The sequence below is a fragment of the Thamnophis elegans genome, chromosome 1, assembly GCF_009769535.1.
Source record: "Thamnophis elegans isolate rThaEle1 chromosome 1, rThaEle1.pri, whole genome shotgun sequence".
In the NCBI taxonomy this organism is placed as follows: Eukaryota; Metazoa; Chordata; class Lepidosauria; order Squamata; family Colubridae; genus Thamnophis; species Thamnophis elegans.
In genome coordinates this window covers 20,970,832-20,988,084 of record NC_045541.1, presented here as the reverse complement: position 1 = coordinate 20,988,084, position 17,253 = coordinate 20,970,832, and the positions used below count along the sequence as shown (strand labels likewise).

Genomic DNA, 17,253 nt, shown 5'->3' with positions numbered 1-17,253 from the left:
AAAAGCACCACAACCTGGTTCAATGACTATGGGATTACTGTGCTTGATTGGCCAGCAAACTCACCTGACCTGAACCCCATAGAGAATCTATGAGGCATTGCCAAGAGAAAGATGAGAGACATGAGACCGAACAATGCAGAAGAGCTGAAGGCCACTATTGAAGCATCCTGGTCTTCCATAACACCTCAGCAGTGCCGTAGGCTGATAGCTTCCATGCCATGCCGCATTGAGGCAGTAATTGCTGCAAAAGGGGCCCAAACCAAGTACTGAGTACATATGCATTCTTATACTTTTCAGAGGTCTGATATTGTTCTATGTACAATCCTTCTTTTATTGATTGCATGTAATATTCTAATTTTCTGAGATGGTGGATTTGGGGTTTTCATGAGCTGTAAGCCATAATCATCACAATTATGACAAATCATGGCTTGAACTATCTTGCTTTGCATGTAATGAGTCTTATCTCATATATTAGTTTCATCTTTTAAGTTGTGTTACTGAAATAAATGAACTTTTGCACAATATTCTAATTTTTTGAGTTTCATCTGTAGATTAAAAACATAAAAGAATATTGTGGCATTTGGTGAGAATTATGGAGATATTGAAAAATCCTACATAAACTACAGGATATTCTTTGCAGGCCGGAATGTAAAATGAGACATAGTGGGGATCCATGAAAGTGGTGCATATTATAGAGGTTAGTTAAATGCTAAACTCTCAAATGTTATAAACGTGACATTGACAATGTCTTATTACTCTTTCTGGGAAAACCTCATGAGTTTGTGCTTAATATTTAAATCTGTGGCATTGAAAGGTGGGAACTCAAACATGAAGCCCTTTGAATGCCCACATGCTGTCCACATGCTTTCTATTTTGGAATAGCAGTTTGACAGTTACTCTAGCTGCGGGGATGGGTTCTGGCAGTCACTATTGCCAATTCACTTGTGGCCGCGCTTAGCACATGTGCACTTGATGCATGCTAGGCCTGCATGGGCAGTATTGTTCTGCGCATGCACAGAAGCAAAAAACCAAGATGGTGGCGCCTATGAAGAACTAGTTCGGGATTGCGGCAGGCCTGGGTCGCTGCCGATTCCAGCGATCCAGGCTGCCAAACCACTACCGGTTCGGCTGAACTGGTCCAAACCAGTAGGAACCCACCACTGTCATCTATCTCTATAGGATGTAGCCTTTTCTTGGGAACTAGATTAATCTCACAAAAAATGGATAAATTCAAACTTTATTAAGGAAAAATAATAAAAACATGAAATGTCAAATCCCTTAACTTGAAATATTAAAATGCATGCATGCAATGTGTGTAGAAGAATGTATAATGTAGAAGAAGAACTATAGATATTGTATACCGTATTTTCACGACCATAAACCGCACCGGATTATAAGCTGCAGTATCAGTTAACGTTAATTTTTCAAACTTTTTCCATATATAAAGCGCACCGGGTTATAAGCCGCACGTTTTTTTTTGCAATTACTAACGAAATCGCAACCTGCCACTCCTCGCACTCCGCACTACATGATACACCCCCCCACACCGTTCGTCCAGTAAGGTCGGGGAGGCGTTGGGCAGAATTGGGAGGGAGATTTTCAAAGAAGCGCACCAAATATCTCCCGCGAACTGAATCGGCTTTAATAAAGCAATTACCTGCTCAGCTTTAGTTCCCTTTGTGAAAGTTAGAATCCGCAGCTTGAACCCGAGAAACTATTAATCCTTCTCCCATTAAGCGCTATTCCATCGGACCTCCCCATTAAAACCAATCGGAGGAGAAAGCCTGGGCGCTGGGGAGGGAAACTGCTCAGACGGTGGAAGGGACGAACGGAGAAGAAAGCCTGGGCGCTGGGGAGGGAAACTGCTCAGACGGTGGAAGGGACGAACGGAGAAGAAAGCCTGGGCGCTGGGGAGGGAAACTGCTCAGACGGTGGAAGGGACGAACGGAGAAGAAAGCCTGGGCGCTGGGGAGGGAAACTGCTCAGACGGTGGAAGGGACGAACGGAGAAGAAAGCCTGGGCGCTGGAGAGGGAAACTGCTCAGACGGTGGAAGGGACGAACGGAGAAGAAAGCCTGGGCGCTGGGGAGGGAAACTGCTCAGACGGTGGAAGGGACGACCGGAGAAGAAAGCCTGGGCGCTGGGGAGGGAAACTGCTCAGACGGTGGAAGGGACGAACGGAGAAGAAAGCCTGGGCGCTGGGGAGGGAAACTGCTCAGACGGTGGAAGGGACGAACGGAGAAGAAAGCCTGGGCGCTGGGGAGGGAAACTGCTCCATATATAAAGCGCACCGGGTTATAAGCCGCACTGCCGGTTTTTGATCAAATTTTAGGATTTTCAGTGCGGCTTATAGTCGTGAAAATACGGTATTATGGAAAAACAGCAGTTTGGTTAAAATGCGGGGACACACAAGTTAACAAGGATCTACAAATCTTTCAGAATCTCTAAAATGATATTGTAAAAATATTTTTTGCAGCATTTCAAATACTATTTTGCATTAAAAAGGTTTGAAGAAATAAAATACCTTAATTTATAAGTTGAAGCAAAGATAAAATAAAGCTTCTGTCCCTATCTTGGACAGAAATACATAGGGGATAAAAAAAATTGAATCAGAAACTCAAAATTAAATCAAGAAAAATTCATGGCCAGCACTTTCTATTTCTACAGAAATTGCATTACTAAAGGAGAAGCTCTTCTGCTTTAATTATAGGAACATCCTAGGTCCTTAGAAATTTCAAATTTGAATAAGATGTTGTAGGAAACAATGCATCCAGTGACAATTAAAACTTTTTCTTGGGTTTTACCCACTTTTAAATGGGCCATTTTTTCATCTACAGATAGTCTTCAACTTAAGCCCAGAATTATGGTCATAAAGTCAAGCACATCATTGTGTGACCGACCTGATTTTACGATATTTTTCATGATGATCACTGACTGAACACAACAGTTGTAAAATGCATGGGGAAATTTTGAAGCAAATGCAGTGATTATTAAACAAACATATTGTTCATGGAGACCAAAAGTAAACATCAGTTTCTAGCCAAATAAATAAATAAATAGTGAATTGCAGTTATATGATTACAGGATGCTTTTTTAAAAAAAACCCTGTAATCCCTTTCATTGAGGTGGAGTTGGGGCAACTGAATGGAGCTGAGCATTTACTGGCCGGATGCCCTTCCTGATGCCTATGTGGTTTGCAGAAGATATTTTCTGTTTCCGCTGATAGAGAAACAATGGTTGCTGCCTAGGATTGAAGTCTCAGCGTCTCAAGTGTGAGGTGAGTGTGTTCATCTCTAGGCCACCGCACACTGATTACAGGATGCTACAAAAGGCCACAAATTTGGGTCAGTGGCTGAGCAATCAAAAAAGTATATTTGGGGGGGGGGAGGTGTCATAACATTGAACAGTCACTAAGCATCCAATCATTAAGTGAGGACCACCTATATTTCCTGCAGAAAGCAGCTGGGGTATCTGATTCTTTGCATATGTTATGAAGATTCGGATGCAGACTGAATGTTCAAGACTGCAACCTGCAGTCTAGCATAAAATCTGCATTTACAACACAGATATAAAGGCAAACCATGTTTAAAGCAATTGAGAATATATAAATATACTGAAAGTTTCAACCCATGATTTATTGAAAATAATGTAATGCATCAGTCTGCTTATTTTATTAAAAGAAAGCCAAACCATCTTATCAGATGTTGAAGAACTTCAGAAAACTAAATTCTTTGCTAAGATTCATATAAAGTAATTCTTACCTGCAACATTAACACCACGGTCTTTACAACATTCCATTGAGATTTTCTACCATCCACTATAACAGTAAATCCTCTGGCTTTACACTTTTCACTATAAAAAATAAAAATATATACCGGCATATGTGTATAATGTCTTGTATTATCTCATATATTTAAGCTACGGCTTTAAAAATGTTTGATATACTCCACCTTGCTTATTACTTTCCTATGTCAAAACTACATTTTTCTGGTGTCTATGTTTTTTAATGTGTTTTCACAAAAAATAGTATAAGAATTTTCAAAGAGAAAAGTCAATTGATCCAAAATTTGAATTTTTCACCTGCTTTGTCTTTCCTTTTATTAATTCTAATGAAGAACAAAAGTTAGAGTATCCCCAGTTTTATTAAACTGTACTGTCTTAAGACAGAACTGGCTGATGAACAGCCAACTACGGAAGTACTATCCATTAATGGGCTGAGAGTAGATCAAGGCAACTTTACAGAAGCAGAGCAGAAAAAAACAATGTTGCCGGACCACATGCCCTACTTAAGTGCAAGCTGGAAGATGTCATTTGTGTACGTAGAAGTTGGCTGCTATACGTGTGTCAACTACTTAAACATAAAACTGTCTACACAGTATAAGTGTATATGTGTCAATCTGTAAGAGGGAATAAACACACAATTCCTACTTCACATTTCGTCCCCATACTATTTAAAATCTTATCCTGACACTGTTTTGAAAAAATAATTAAATATCAACAAAATTAAAACATAACTGAACATTATCTCCTAGTTGCTGGCAAATGGGTAACAGTAACTTTACTTGCAAAATAGTTTTAGATCTCCTAAACCTCACAGCATAGTTTCAGCACAATTGATGCGAAAATGAGATTTCTTTGTGTTTCTTTCAACATATGTAAAATTAGCTATATATATAAAATCATGCCTATATTGACTAGCATTGTTCCTACCTTTAGCAAGAATGGCACATGTATCACAGACTCAACAGAAGTTGAAAAGCTAGTCTACTCTTTTCTTTTCTGATATAAAAAATGTTACATGAAAGCTTAAAAGTCATAATGGACAGTGGACATCAGTATCTATGAAGACATTGAATAATGCATGCAAGAGAAATAAAAATAATGTATTATGTATTTGTGAATCTAAAAAGAATGGGATATAAATGATGTGAACGAAGGTGATCTGATCTTATGGACAGGATTAGATAAATATATGGAAGCCAAGGCATAGTTTTAATTAAAAAGTCTGAGTTTAGTCATCTATACTGTTGAGGCTGTATATCAAAGCAGGATTTCATACACTGGTGACACATACATGTAAGGTTGTGATAAATGGTCACGATGAAAGAACTGGGCTGGAGCTTTGAGAAAAATTGTGAAACAATCTGAATGAATGCAATCTAGAGGAAGATGTTACTCTATTGGGTATGTTAATGAATGAAGGGGAATGAGATAAGGAAACAGAAAATACATTAATTTAACTTTTGAATTTAAAATATGTAATGACTGCACAATTTAGTTAAAAGTATGACTGGCATCCGCCTAGAAAAAGTTGTTTGTTTCAAATAAACCATTTAAATTCAAGTCTATTCAGAGGTGTGTGTGTGTGTGTGTGTGTGTGTGTGTGTGTGTGTGTGTTTGTTAAAGGGAATGAATATAAATCTTAAAAACATTACTAGTTTGATAGTTTATAAGATAAGAGTGAAAAAACAAGTGAAGGACACAAAGATGGTGAGAGGTTCTGAATGTGAGACAGACAGTGTCAGCCATACATCTTGGGGAAAAATTGGCATGTAAGAAAAGAAAATTAAGTGAGAATATCCAAGACTGATAGAATGACTGCTGAAGGTAACATCATGTCACAAAATAAAGTCTTTAAAAAAATTACCTTGGAATACTTAGCAGATAGTCCAAGGTGACACTCAATTCATCCATATTTGTTTGTTCAAGGCATAATGGAATTGTCAGAATGAGGCCACTTCTTCTGTCTTTCCCACCTAAAAAATATAGACAGAATGGTTAAAAAAACAATCAATAGTCATTCACTATTGCCTAATATATTTGGAACTCAATGTATATTTTCAAAACTGAATGGTAATATTGAAGCACTGCACTGAAATTGTGTCCTTTGGCTATTAACTATAATTAATATAATTGATTTCCATTCAAGGGACCTGAGTTACATTTCTCTCTTTAACCTCTGCATCATCCATAAAGGTTACATTATCCAGAGCACATTTGGGAGACACTGGAGCTTTATAAGGAGAAAGAACTGACTGTAGCTAAGAACACTACTGAAGCCGACCTAATATAATACTAATAAATTACAAAAGATCAGACATGTTATGTGTCTGCATGTATCAAAACCACCTCATGTGTCAAATTATGCTCTATTTAAATTGCTGTTATAATAAGAAACATGGTTTGACTGACTAAAAGATTAATCATCTGTGTTCTACATAGGTAATAAGTAGAAATTATAAAGAATCTCTAACTCCCGGTGACTAGCTATTAGCACATGATTTAGAAGTCCAATGCTGAAACAGAAACAAATGTTGTTTGCATTTAAGACACCTGTGTCTGACAGAAAGCAAAAAGCTTTGGGCCTCAAGAGAAAGTGGAAAGATTAAAACAAAAATAAAGTGATGGGTGGGGCAATGAAAAGAAAGAGATACAGCTTTTTCTGCTTAGGGAGTTTTGGCAGGTCAAACTCAGGGAGTTCCACAATCCCTTTGTCCTGAAAGCTGCAAAGTCCCTTGGATTGCCAGAGTTCCCTGAAGATTTAAAATCTTCCTTGGAATACGCCTGTGTTCTCGTTAATAATCAGCATGCAGTAATGAGCAAAGTACAGATGAAAGTCTAAACAAACACAGCACACAATATCAGTGTGTTCTACAACAACTATGCTGCAATTGCAACAAAGAGTCTTGTAATATCTTAATTATGAATACATTTATCATTACATAAACTTTTGTGGCCCTACATTTGACTTTATGAAGTGAACTATATAGCCCATGAAATTTTATATCCCAATAAATTTGTTCAGTTAAAGAAAGCAGATCTCTGTAGTTAGGAGTAAAAATAAAAAGTTCATCCATGATTGGATACATCATAAATCGGCAAGAGAATCAAATTATAGCTCCTACATACAGCTTCAGGATTGTGAGATGAGAATGAGTCGTTCTTTTCAAATATGTTTTGGCATAATTTATCCAATCTAATGACTTCTTCACAGGATTTTAAAGGACATGCTGAAACAGGTATAAGTATATAGAATTTTTTAAAGCTCATAAAGGAGATTTTGTGAATTTCAAAGAAGATAGATATAAACCCAAACATCTGAAACTCTACAATGTATTTCTACCATTATGACTTTCCTCATAGTTCTGATTTCATTAATATGGTTCACTGACTAATAATAATTATTGCACAGAAGAAAAAATCACTCCATGCATATCAGAATTTAGAATTTATTAGAATAACAGAGTTGTAAGGGACCTTGGAGGTCTTCTAGTCCAACCCCCTACACCACTTCAGATAAATTGTTATCCAAAATCTTCTTAAAAACTTCCAGTGTTGGAGCACTCACAACTTCCAAAACTTCCAGTGTCGGAGCACTTACAACTTTTTCCACTGATTAATTGTTCTAACTGACAGGAAATTTCTCCTTAGTTCTAAGTTGCTTCTCTCCTTGATTAGTTTCCATCCATTGCTTCTTGTCCTACCCTCAGGTGCCTTGGAAAATAGCTTGACTCCCTCTTCTTTGTGGCAGCCCACAAAACTCATATCCTTTGTAGGCATCCATCTATAAAAAATCTATTTGAGGGATCTAATAAAAAATCACTTATATACCCTCCATTATATAAATTCTAACATTTAATAAAGGTGAACTCTTCTGCTTACAACAAGTTAATCTTCCATGAGCACAGGGTTTTCAAACTCAAAATATCATGAGTGTCACATAAAGACTAATACATTAATCCAAAGGCTGCAACATTAAAGCTCTTTTGCATGTTGATACAAAAGTATCTTGTATGAGTTGAAAATAAAGAATATCACATTATGCCTTTAAACATAAATTTATTTATTTTTAATTCTGAAAAAGACACAAGACAAAGCCTTTTCACACAGGTACTTTGTCAAGATAATAACTGGGATGACCTAATCAAGAATCCCATCCTTGAATCAAGAGCTATTCCAATTGTCATTTTTTCCCTTTTCTCTACTTAAGGAACAGATCTTTCTTTCCTTGTATCTTCCCTTTTCCTCCTCTCTCCTTGTCTAGAAAATAATCTTGCGCTGGGACAACCAGAACTTGGCCTCAGATGAATTCTTCTCCTATCCATTACGGAAGCCAACCTCATTTCCCTGTAGAACGGACCAGGATTGCTTCAGAAGTAGCACTTACCCACTCTGAAATTCAAGAGCAAATACGGTTCCTGGAAAGTGATGCTGCTTAGAGTAACAGACTAAATTCAGCCTAGCCAACCAAATCTTACAGCTGTTGGAAAATCTATTAGGTCAGGCTGGGATGAGTTGAAAGGCTACTGCCACTGAGTGCTTCCTATGATCCAGTCTAGATCTCTTTGTGGTATTCAATACCATGACTTTCCTGGAAAAAATCCTTGACTATAAAATATTGCTGTGGAAGGGGGCCACAGTGGCTCCCGCGGTAAGAGGCTGGGCCTGCACACCACTCAGGTTGGCGGCTCAATTCCCATGAGTGAATAAACCATGTAGGGACAAAGAGCCTCCCCTAATTGCCTACCAGCATTCAGGCACCCCACGGGTAAAAGATAACACCGCCCCTCAAAATTCCTTTCATAGAGGCAGCCAGTCATCCCAGTGATCCCCTGGCTAGCACGTGCCATACGCTAAAAATAATAATAATAATAATTGCTGTGTTGGTAGAAAATTATTTGGAGTGCTGCATATATGTAATAAAGCTTTAAGACCCATAACAAAGAAAATTTAAATTCAGTCGCTATCATCATAATTTAACGACCCCATAATCCCTTGAGGGGTGGAGTCTGGGCAACTGAATGGACCTAGCAGAGTGTATTAATGGCCAGATGCCCTTCCCTTTCACCAGTGCAGAGTTTTGTTCAGCAGATACATTCTCATTGTGCCCAGAGAGAGAAACATCTGCCTCTACTTAGGATCAAACTCACAGCTAATTTGTAATTTATACAAGCTAGTATCAATTATTTATTGTGAACAAATAGATGGGAACAATTTCACATAGAAATAGTAACACAAGTAGTCCTCGTCACTCAACCATTCATTTAATGACCATTCAAGGTTATGATGGCACTGAAAAAGAAGGGATTTGCAACCAGTCTTTGCACTAATAACTGTCACAACGTCCCTCTAGTCATGTGATCAAAATTTGGGCACTTGGCAACCAGCATGTATGTATGACAGTTGGAACATCCCAGAATTGTGTAATTGCCATATGTGACTTTCCCAGCCAACTTCCAAAAAAAATATCATTGGAGGCGCATGGATTCATTTAACTGAATTTGCTTAACAGCTGTGGCAAAAAGATTGTAAAAAGTGGGCACAAATAACTTTGTTCCTTGGCAATGGAAATTCTGGTCCCAATTGTGATTGTAAGTTGAAGACTACCCATATTGATTTCTTAATAATTTTCCTTCACCAGGTGAAGAAAAATTTACTACCCAAGTGAGAAAGAAATAAACATTTCTTCTTTTGTATTATATTAATTGTCCCAAAACTTCAATAAACCATACCTAGCTAATCTAAATTCACCTGCTTAAGTTTCTACATCTTTATATCTGAAACTGCAAAGAACTTGCAGGCCTCACCATCCTGAAAATCCTCATCAAGCAGAGAACCAACCTAGAATTAAGGAGAAATTTCCTGACAGAACAATTAATCAATAAAAGGACTTGCCTCTCGAAGTTGTGGTTACTGCATCACTGAAGGCTTTTAAGAAGGAACTGAACAACCATTTGCCATAAATGGTGTAGGGTTTCCTGCTTGAGCAGAGGGTTGGACTAGAAGACCTTAAGGGCCCTTCAACTCTCTTATTTTGCCTTACCTCTTCTTCTCTCATGAAATAGGAATTCAGCCAATTCCAAACTGCAGGTGGAGGAAGATGAAATGACTCAGCTTTGCTCAAAAGAATACTTATCCTGTAATTTGAAATCACTAAGCACATTTAAGGAAATGGTACTTTCCTTCCTTTTATTGTATTTCTTTCAAATAGGGCTGGTTTCCATTTGTTCAATAATGGAACAATTCACTGTCACTTTAAGGTTTTCTTGCTATTGTTGTTTATACAAGAGTTTAAAAATTAAAAAGGATTGCAAAAGAAAAAAGTAGCCCATTCTGCAGAAGGGGAGACAGCCCTTTTTAGCACTGATTGTCCTATAAGCAAGATGACCAAAAAATGTGAAAAAGGTAAAAACATGGTTCTAAAAAAGGAAGGAAAAAATAATAATGAATGCTTGATGCAAATAACAAATCATTGATTACCCTTCCTTTCAATGGAGATGTTATACACTTCACAGGAAAGCTTTTCTGGGCATATGGCAATAGCTAATTGAAGGGCATCTGACGCCTTCTAAATTCCTGTTCCCATTGCAGTCTACATAAACATCTAAAAAGCTGTTTTTCGGGGGCAGGGGGGGTCTCTGGAACATATGGATAGGCTGCAGAAGACTGCAGCAGAAAGAGAGCTTTACAAAGATTGCACACCATGGCATGCATAAAGAAAAGAAATGTCGGTTAAGGTACAAAGAAAGCCAAACAACATGTGATATATTCCAAATAAATGCCAGCTCTCATAATCGCCATACCCACAGCATTGCTTTCTATTTTCTATTCACAGCATTGCTTTCTGTTTTGAACTGTACTTCAAAATATGTGTGGTATAATATGTTGGACAGGAACAATGATAAATTCGTCAAAATAGTAGAATCTGAAAGCATAATTTAAACGTGAAAGGTTTCAAAGTAGGAAAATATGGTGGGCAATCATCTTCCATCAGTGAAGATAACTGCCCATAGCAGGAATGAAGAAGAGGAAGGTGATGAATTAACCAGAATCAGCTCAATCTACTAGATCATTTAGGGAGAAACTCATTATCCCACATTTAAGAGGATGGAAGAGAATTGAAGCCAAACACCATTGCTTTTTCTGTGCTCTGGAATAAGTTTCCTGGTAGAAATCAAGCTAGCCCCCAGCATATTGGTTTTCAGGAAGATCTTAAACGTGTACCATAGGTTATAACAAATTCCTAATTTCTTGCACTCAGAAGACTTAAGAGTAAAGGTTACAGTGTTACACTAATTATATAAAGAATCTTGTTCAAAGACAGTTGGAACATGTATATCTATACATTAGTGCAAGACCTCCACTGGGAAATAATTACTTTATAGCTGATAAAGCTGAAGGTAACAAAGAAGGGGACAGAATATCCTTATTAGCATAAAAACATCAGATACGTTCCTTAAAAGACAATATAGTAGCTTTGATATACAAGTTTTGCCAAGGCTCTAATTGCAAATCTAACATGCTATATTATACTCTTCTGCAGGAACAGAGGGAAAAAAGAATCCTCAAAGTTCTGCTTTCTTTTGAGATGTGAACTTTATAATCAATTAGTCACTAACAGGCACAGAATTATTCAATAATTAGAAAAAACCCATTCTCAAAATCCTTAAAAGATGTTCCCTAAGAAATCCATCCAGTCACCCAAACTCAAACATTGATTTTGTTACTGATTCACAAACTAATTTATCGTGAACTCTTATTCCAATCCCTCCTCAGTTTTTCCCCCGTTTTGTCTTTTATGGCTGTTACTTTATTAATATTTTAACCTCCCCCCCCTTTTTTTTTTCTTTATTGTATTTCATATAAGCTGCTAAGAGATGTTGGATGGAGGGAGGGAATATAAAGACAATCCATTGGCCAACAACCAATGTATTGCTACTCAAATTATGTATAATGAGTATATAAGTTCTTCCTTATTTATTTCTGAATTGCCCATTTAGGGACATATGTGCATAGACCGATACGTACATGTGTGGCTGTATCAATGATTCAAAATCTATTTCTGACATACATAAATATCACTCCATAAATATCAACTTTTGCAAATTTTAGATCACCAATTTTTGCATGGAAACTGGCTCTGCACAAGCACAAAAAACTAACAACCTTTTCCTACATATATGAATGAGGCAGGCAGATTTTAAAGAATGCACAGAATGGTAGCCACCTTTTCACACGTGTGCAAACAGCCTGCTATCATGTTATACGGAGTTATGTAGCTTGTTTACCCAGAGATTGTTTGCATTATATATGTTTACAAGGCTTTAGTTTACAAAGGCACATTTTGGCCAAGAAAACAGAAGAACAGGTGAAATGAAGATACGTATAATTAAGAACACCACGATGTAAAATTATTTTCTTGAATAATTCCTTGCCCTTCACTGCTGATATTATGGGAAGTGTCGTAATTTGTTTCCATTTGACCATTCTAATTATAGCTTTTCCACATAATATAAAATCTAGTCTTCCAGTAAAAAGAGCTGGGGAAAATTAAAGAAAGACAGATGCATACATAGAGACAAAATTCTGACTTAATAAATCTTCAAAATGATTTTCAGAGACCAAAGCAATATGCTTTCTGTTTCTAAAAATAAAATAATTAAGAACCTCTATACCAATTCTAAACATTTCCTTTGGTTCTAAGTTCCTTTGTAATAAGTAAAATTTATCTCTTAAATATATTTAGTTAGAGATGATGCTTAAAATTTTAAGCAGTTACTTAGCAAGGCTATTTTTATTTGCCATTTCACTGAGGATGGACATTGTTACACTTTAATACCACCAATGCCCTAAATGAAAGATAGGAAGCCAACCATTACACCATGTTCTCTGCTTGAGGTGGCTGGGTGGAAATCACACACAGTTGAGAGAGATAGTCGAAGTAAAACATGTAATGTGCATCTGATATTTTAATAATCATTAAGCAAGCAAGTATATTACAACTATTTATGATTTATTAGGCTTCTATACATTCAAGACCATTTTTTGTTATTTTACATTTATGCTAGCAACTTGTAACTCAAAAAAGTTCTCCTTTTGGCATCTCCCAAATAAATTCTTATCTGCCAATTATATTGTTAAAAAGAACTACAGGTAGTCCTCAACTTACAACAGGTTGTTTAGTGGCTGTTCAAAGATACAATGGCACTGAAAAAAGTGAATTATGACCATTCTTCACACTTATGAGTGTTGCAGCATCCCCATGGTCATAAGTTCAAAATTCAGACACTTGGCAACTGACTCATATTTATGACCTTTGCAGTGTCCTGGGATCATGTGTTCTCCTTTTATGACCTTCTAACAAACGAAGTCATTGGGGAAGCCAGATTCACTTAACAACCATGTTGCTAACTTAACAACTGCAGTGATTCACTTAAAACTGTGGCAAGAAATGGGGCAAAACTCACTCAACAAATTTGTCACTTAGCAACATAAATTTTGGACTCAGTTGTGGTCATAAGTCTAGGACTACCTGTATTTATGTAGTACAAGTAGGCTTTTAAGTAAAAAATAACAAAATAAACCTTAATGTCTTAAAGTTTGTAACTTTTCCATTCAGGCATCTATAAACAGCAAAAATTGAGGCAACACAAATATAAAGAGCTGTTACTACTTAAACCATTTTTAAGCAGTGCTGATTTAGTCATGAACTAATCAAGTTATTACTTATATGGTTAAACCTCAAGGATTGGCGTTATTACAATATAATAAATAGTAATTATAGTTCTCATTTTATAGGGTTCCCAGGAAGGAAAAAGTGTGGGCGCTCAGTCGAAATTATAGGAGTAAACAATACCTCTTTTATCAAATAAAACCTGCTTAACAGGAATAATTTTTCTGTACAATATGTCAGAGGGTGATGTAGGCATCCAGCCAACACTTCAACTTCAATTTTTTAAAAAATAAAGCTAATCTAGTATTTAACACTACTTGTAGCATTTAAAATTAAAACATCCAAATACATCCTAAGAGAAAATAGCTTAGTAGCTTAATCTGAAAGAGCTCTCAGCCTGATCAACATCTCAATCAACTATTTCGAATTCGCTATATTTTAAACATAACTATGCATGTCAGTTATTTGAACTCCTATTAATATAATATTTTTAAATTAAAAATAAACATAGCATATAGAGAATTTTAATACACCAAAATCAAAATATAATTTCATCTTTTATCTACAGAAAATTATTAATCATTATTTCCACATGAACAGGACAGAGATTGAAGGTAATATAAAATACATAACATTAGAACAGTGTTTCTCAACCTTGGCAACTTGAAGATGTCTGGACTTCAACTCCCAGAATTCCCCAGCTAGCATTCGCTGGCTGGGGAATTCTGGGAGTTGAAGTCCAGACATCTTCAAGTTGCCAAGGTTGAGAAACACTTCATTAGAAGAATTTCTAACGAATATTGAGACTACACATCAGAAAACAATAAAAGCAAAAAAGTGTTTTAAAACAGTTTTTCTTATAATACATAAAAATGAAAGAATAAAACTGTACCTGAGAGGAAAGCTAATTTTTTCTTCAGAATAGACAGTATTACAGTAGCATCCATCCTATCTTCTCTTAACTTTCAGAGATCTGAAAATGCAACAACAATATTGGAAACCGTAGCCAAAGAAAATAAATTATTACCAGTATATGTAATTATGCTAAACTTGTCCACGTAGAAGGCTTATTATACCCATGTGCTCTTGTTACAACTGAAGAATGTTTCATAATATTAAACCCATTAATAGAGGTCACATTCTACTTTTCTTTCCTAAAGTTCCTCAGGAACTGTAAAATATCTTTTTACACTTTAATTCATTTTAATACTTGTCTTTTTGTACTCAACTGTACATGTCATCCTTTCTACTTTTTCCTGAATTGCCAGTTCTAATTTTCTACTATAAAATTTTCAGTTACTGAATTTTTGCAAATAATCCACAAGCACAGTAAAAAAAAAATATTGTCAACATTATCAGACAACATTTCAATCTCATTCTTAAACACTACATAGCTCAGAATTTTATTTTTTTTAAAAAATCAGAATCTTTCCAATCTTTCAAAAATCCAATAGTTGATCCAGGCACAGAAATGAAACAAATGTCTCTGTAATGAAATACTGTAAAGGATTGGAGAAAAGGCTATCACTAATGACAACATACAATTGCAGTTAAGAGAAAGTTAAGAGAAAGTGGGGAGAAAAGAAAGGTCCTAGGAAAACGAGGATGATGAAAAAATCATTACATGTACCGTGTTTCCCCAAAAATACGACCTGTCCTGAAACTAAAGCCTTGCCACATATTTCAGGTGGGCAAAAATATTACCCCCCCCCAAAAAAAACAAGACCCCTGGACAATCCCCCCTTCTGGCCAGGCAGAACACCGCTCACCGATCTAGCGGTATCCCGAAGGCGCCAAGCCGTGAGAATGAGGTGGGGGGCAAAGGCGCTCATGTTGCTTGGTGCTTTTGGGGTATCGCTAGGTCAGTCAGTGGTGCTGTGCCCAGCTGAAGAGGGAAGGTTGCCGGGCAGCTGCTCTCTTGCAAGCGGGCTCCCGAAGAGCCAGGCACAGCCTCAGGGTCGAATGGCTGTGTTGCGCTGTCACAGCAGCAACACAGCAGCCATGAGGTGACCACACTCGCGAGCAGCCACCCGGTAATCCCCCTTTCCAGCCGGGCACAGCACCACTGACCCACCTAGCAGTACCTGGAAGGCACCGAGCAATGCGACCACCTGTTCGCTGCCCTCCACCTCCAACGGCTCAGTGCCTTCGGAATGCCCCTAGGTGAGTTAATGGGGCTCTGCGTGGCTGGAGAGGGGGGTTGCGCGAGCGGCTCTTCCGCTCCCCACTCACGTGACTCGCAGGCTCACAATGCCCTTGACTAACTCTACATACCTGCAGAGCCAGGGCATCTGGCGCCACCCGCCGCTTCGGGTTTTTTTTGTGGCTTTCAAAGCACAGAGGACAGATGCCGCTCTGGGAGTAAGCTCTATGGTTGTGCGCTGCAGAGCGTACAACCATAGAGCGTACTCCCAGAGCGGCATCCATCCTCCATTGTGGCTTCCAAAGCACGGAGGTAGGATACTGCTCTGTGAGTATGCTCTATGGTTGTATGCTACCATAGAGCGTACTTCCAGAGCGGCATCCGTCCTCTGTGCTTTGAAAGCTGCAGAAAAAAAAACATGCGGTGGGCAGCGCCAGTAGCGGAGATGACCTGGCTCTGCAGGTACTGTAGAGTTAGCCAAGGGCATTGTGAGTCTGCAAGTTGTGCGAGCAGGAAGCGGAGAAGCCGCTCGCGCAACCCTCCTTGGTGCTTGGTACCGCTAGGTTGGTTAGCGGCGCTGTGCCCAGCTGGAAAGGGGGGTTGCTGGGCAGTTGTTTGTGAGCATGGCCACCTCATGCCTGCTGTGTTGCTGCTGCGACAGCGCAACACAGCCATTTGACCCTGAGGCTGTGCCCAGCTCTTCGGGAGCCCGGTCGCAAGGGAGCAGCAACCCGGCAACCCAAAAACAATAAGCCCTCCCCTTTAATAAGCCCAAGGCCATATTTCGTGGGTCAAAAAAATATGACCCTGTCGTATTTTCGGGGAAACACAGCATTATTTTATATTGCTTTATTATTTTTATAATTAAACATTTTCATAAAAGAATTCAAGCGAATGAATATAGCTTATATATTCCTTCTTCAACCTATTTTTCCAACAACATTCTCATTGCTTAGGACTTTAGAATCCATTTCTCTTTTAGAGAATTAAAATAGGAAAAGCAGGCATTTCTGCCCAAGGAATAAAAGAATACCCTTCTTCCAGTTCATAAGCAATTACATTTTTTCTTTGAATGTCTGGTTATGTGTGCTTAGCAGAACAGGTACTAAGGCCTTTCAAAGAGAATTACAAGTTTTTCATTAGGATACAATGCACTTTTCATAAGGCACAAATACACTGATAAAACATGAAGGCTAAAAGGTGCTATGACTAGTAGAACAAACTTTCAACATTCTTGACAACTATTCGTATCCATGAAACAAATATTGAAATTCAATAGAGAATGCCTCCCATAATTATAAAAGTAACAACTGAAGAATTAAAGTTAAAGAAGCCTGGATGAGTAACATCTGTTTGAGCATTATCTTTTTTTCTGTATTAGAAAAGCAATTTTATCAAACACTGGCACATTTCCTTAATCTACCCCATGTAAAGGAAATGCATTATTGTATCACATCTATTTTATCTTTACAATATAAACTATTCTAGAAAATACATTCAATTATTTTGATTGCCAGAAGCTTTTCAGAAATACATTTCCTATATTCAAAAACTGAGATTCCTCAGGCCATTTTAATTTTACAAATCCACCTACTGTTTTCAACTGCAGCTTATTTATTATTTGTACAAAAAACAGAACTTGTTTTTATACACACATT

The 17,253-nt window shown here is 37.6% G+C and overlaps 1 protein-coding gene across 2 annotated transcripts in view; it reads right to left on the bottom strand.

Annotated features, from left to right (window-relative positions):
* Positions 1-17,253, bottom strand: part of SESTD1 (SEC14 and spectrin domain containing 1) — a 59,627-nt gene that overhangs the window by 26,429 nt on the left and 15,945 nt on the right. For both annotated transcript variants that reach the window (XM_032217227.1, XM_032217220.1), the window contains exons 4-6: positions 14,345-14,425; positions 5,647-5,755; positions 3,761-3,851 (exon numbers count right to left, since the gene is read on the bottom strand). In XM_032217227.1, the coding sequence (XP_032073118.1) occupies positions 3,761-3,851; positions 5,647-5,755; positions 14,345-14,399 (255 nt within the window). In that variant the 5' untranslated portion in view covers positions 14,400-14,425. The remainder of the gene's footprint in view (positions 1-3,760; positions 3,852-5,646; positions 5,756-14,344; positions 14,426-17,253) is intronic.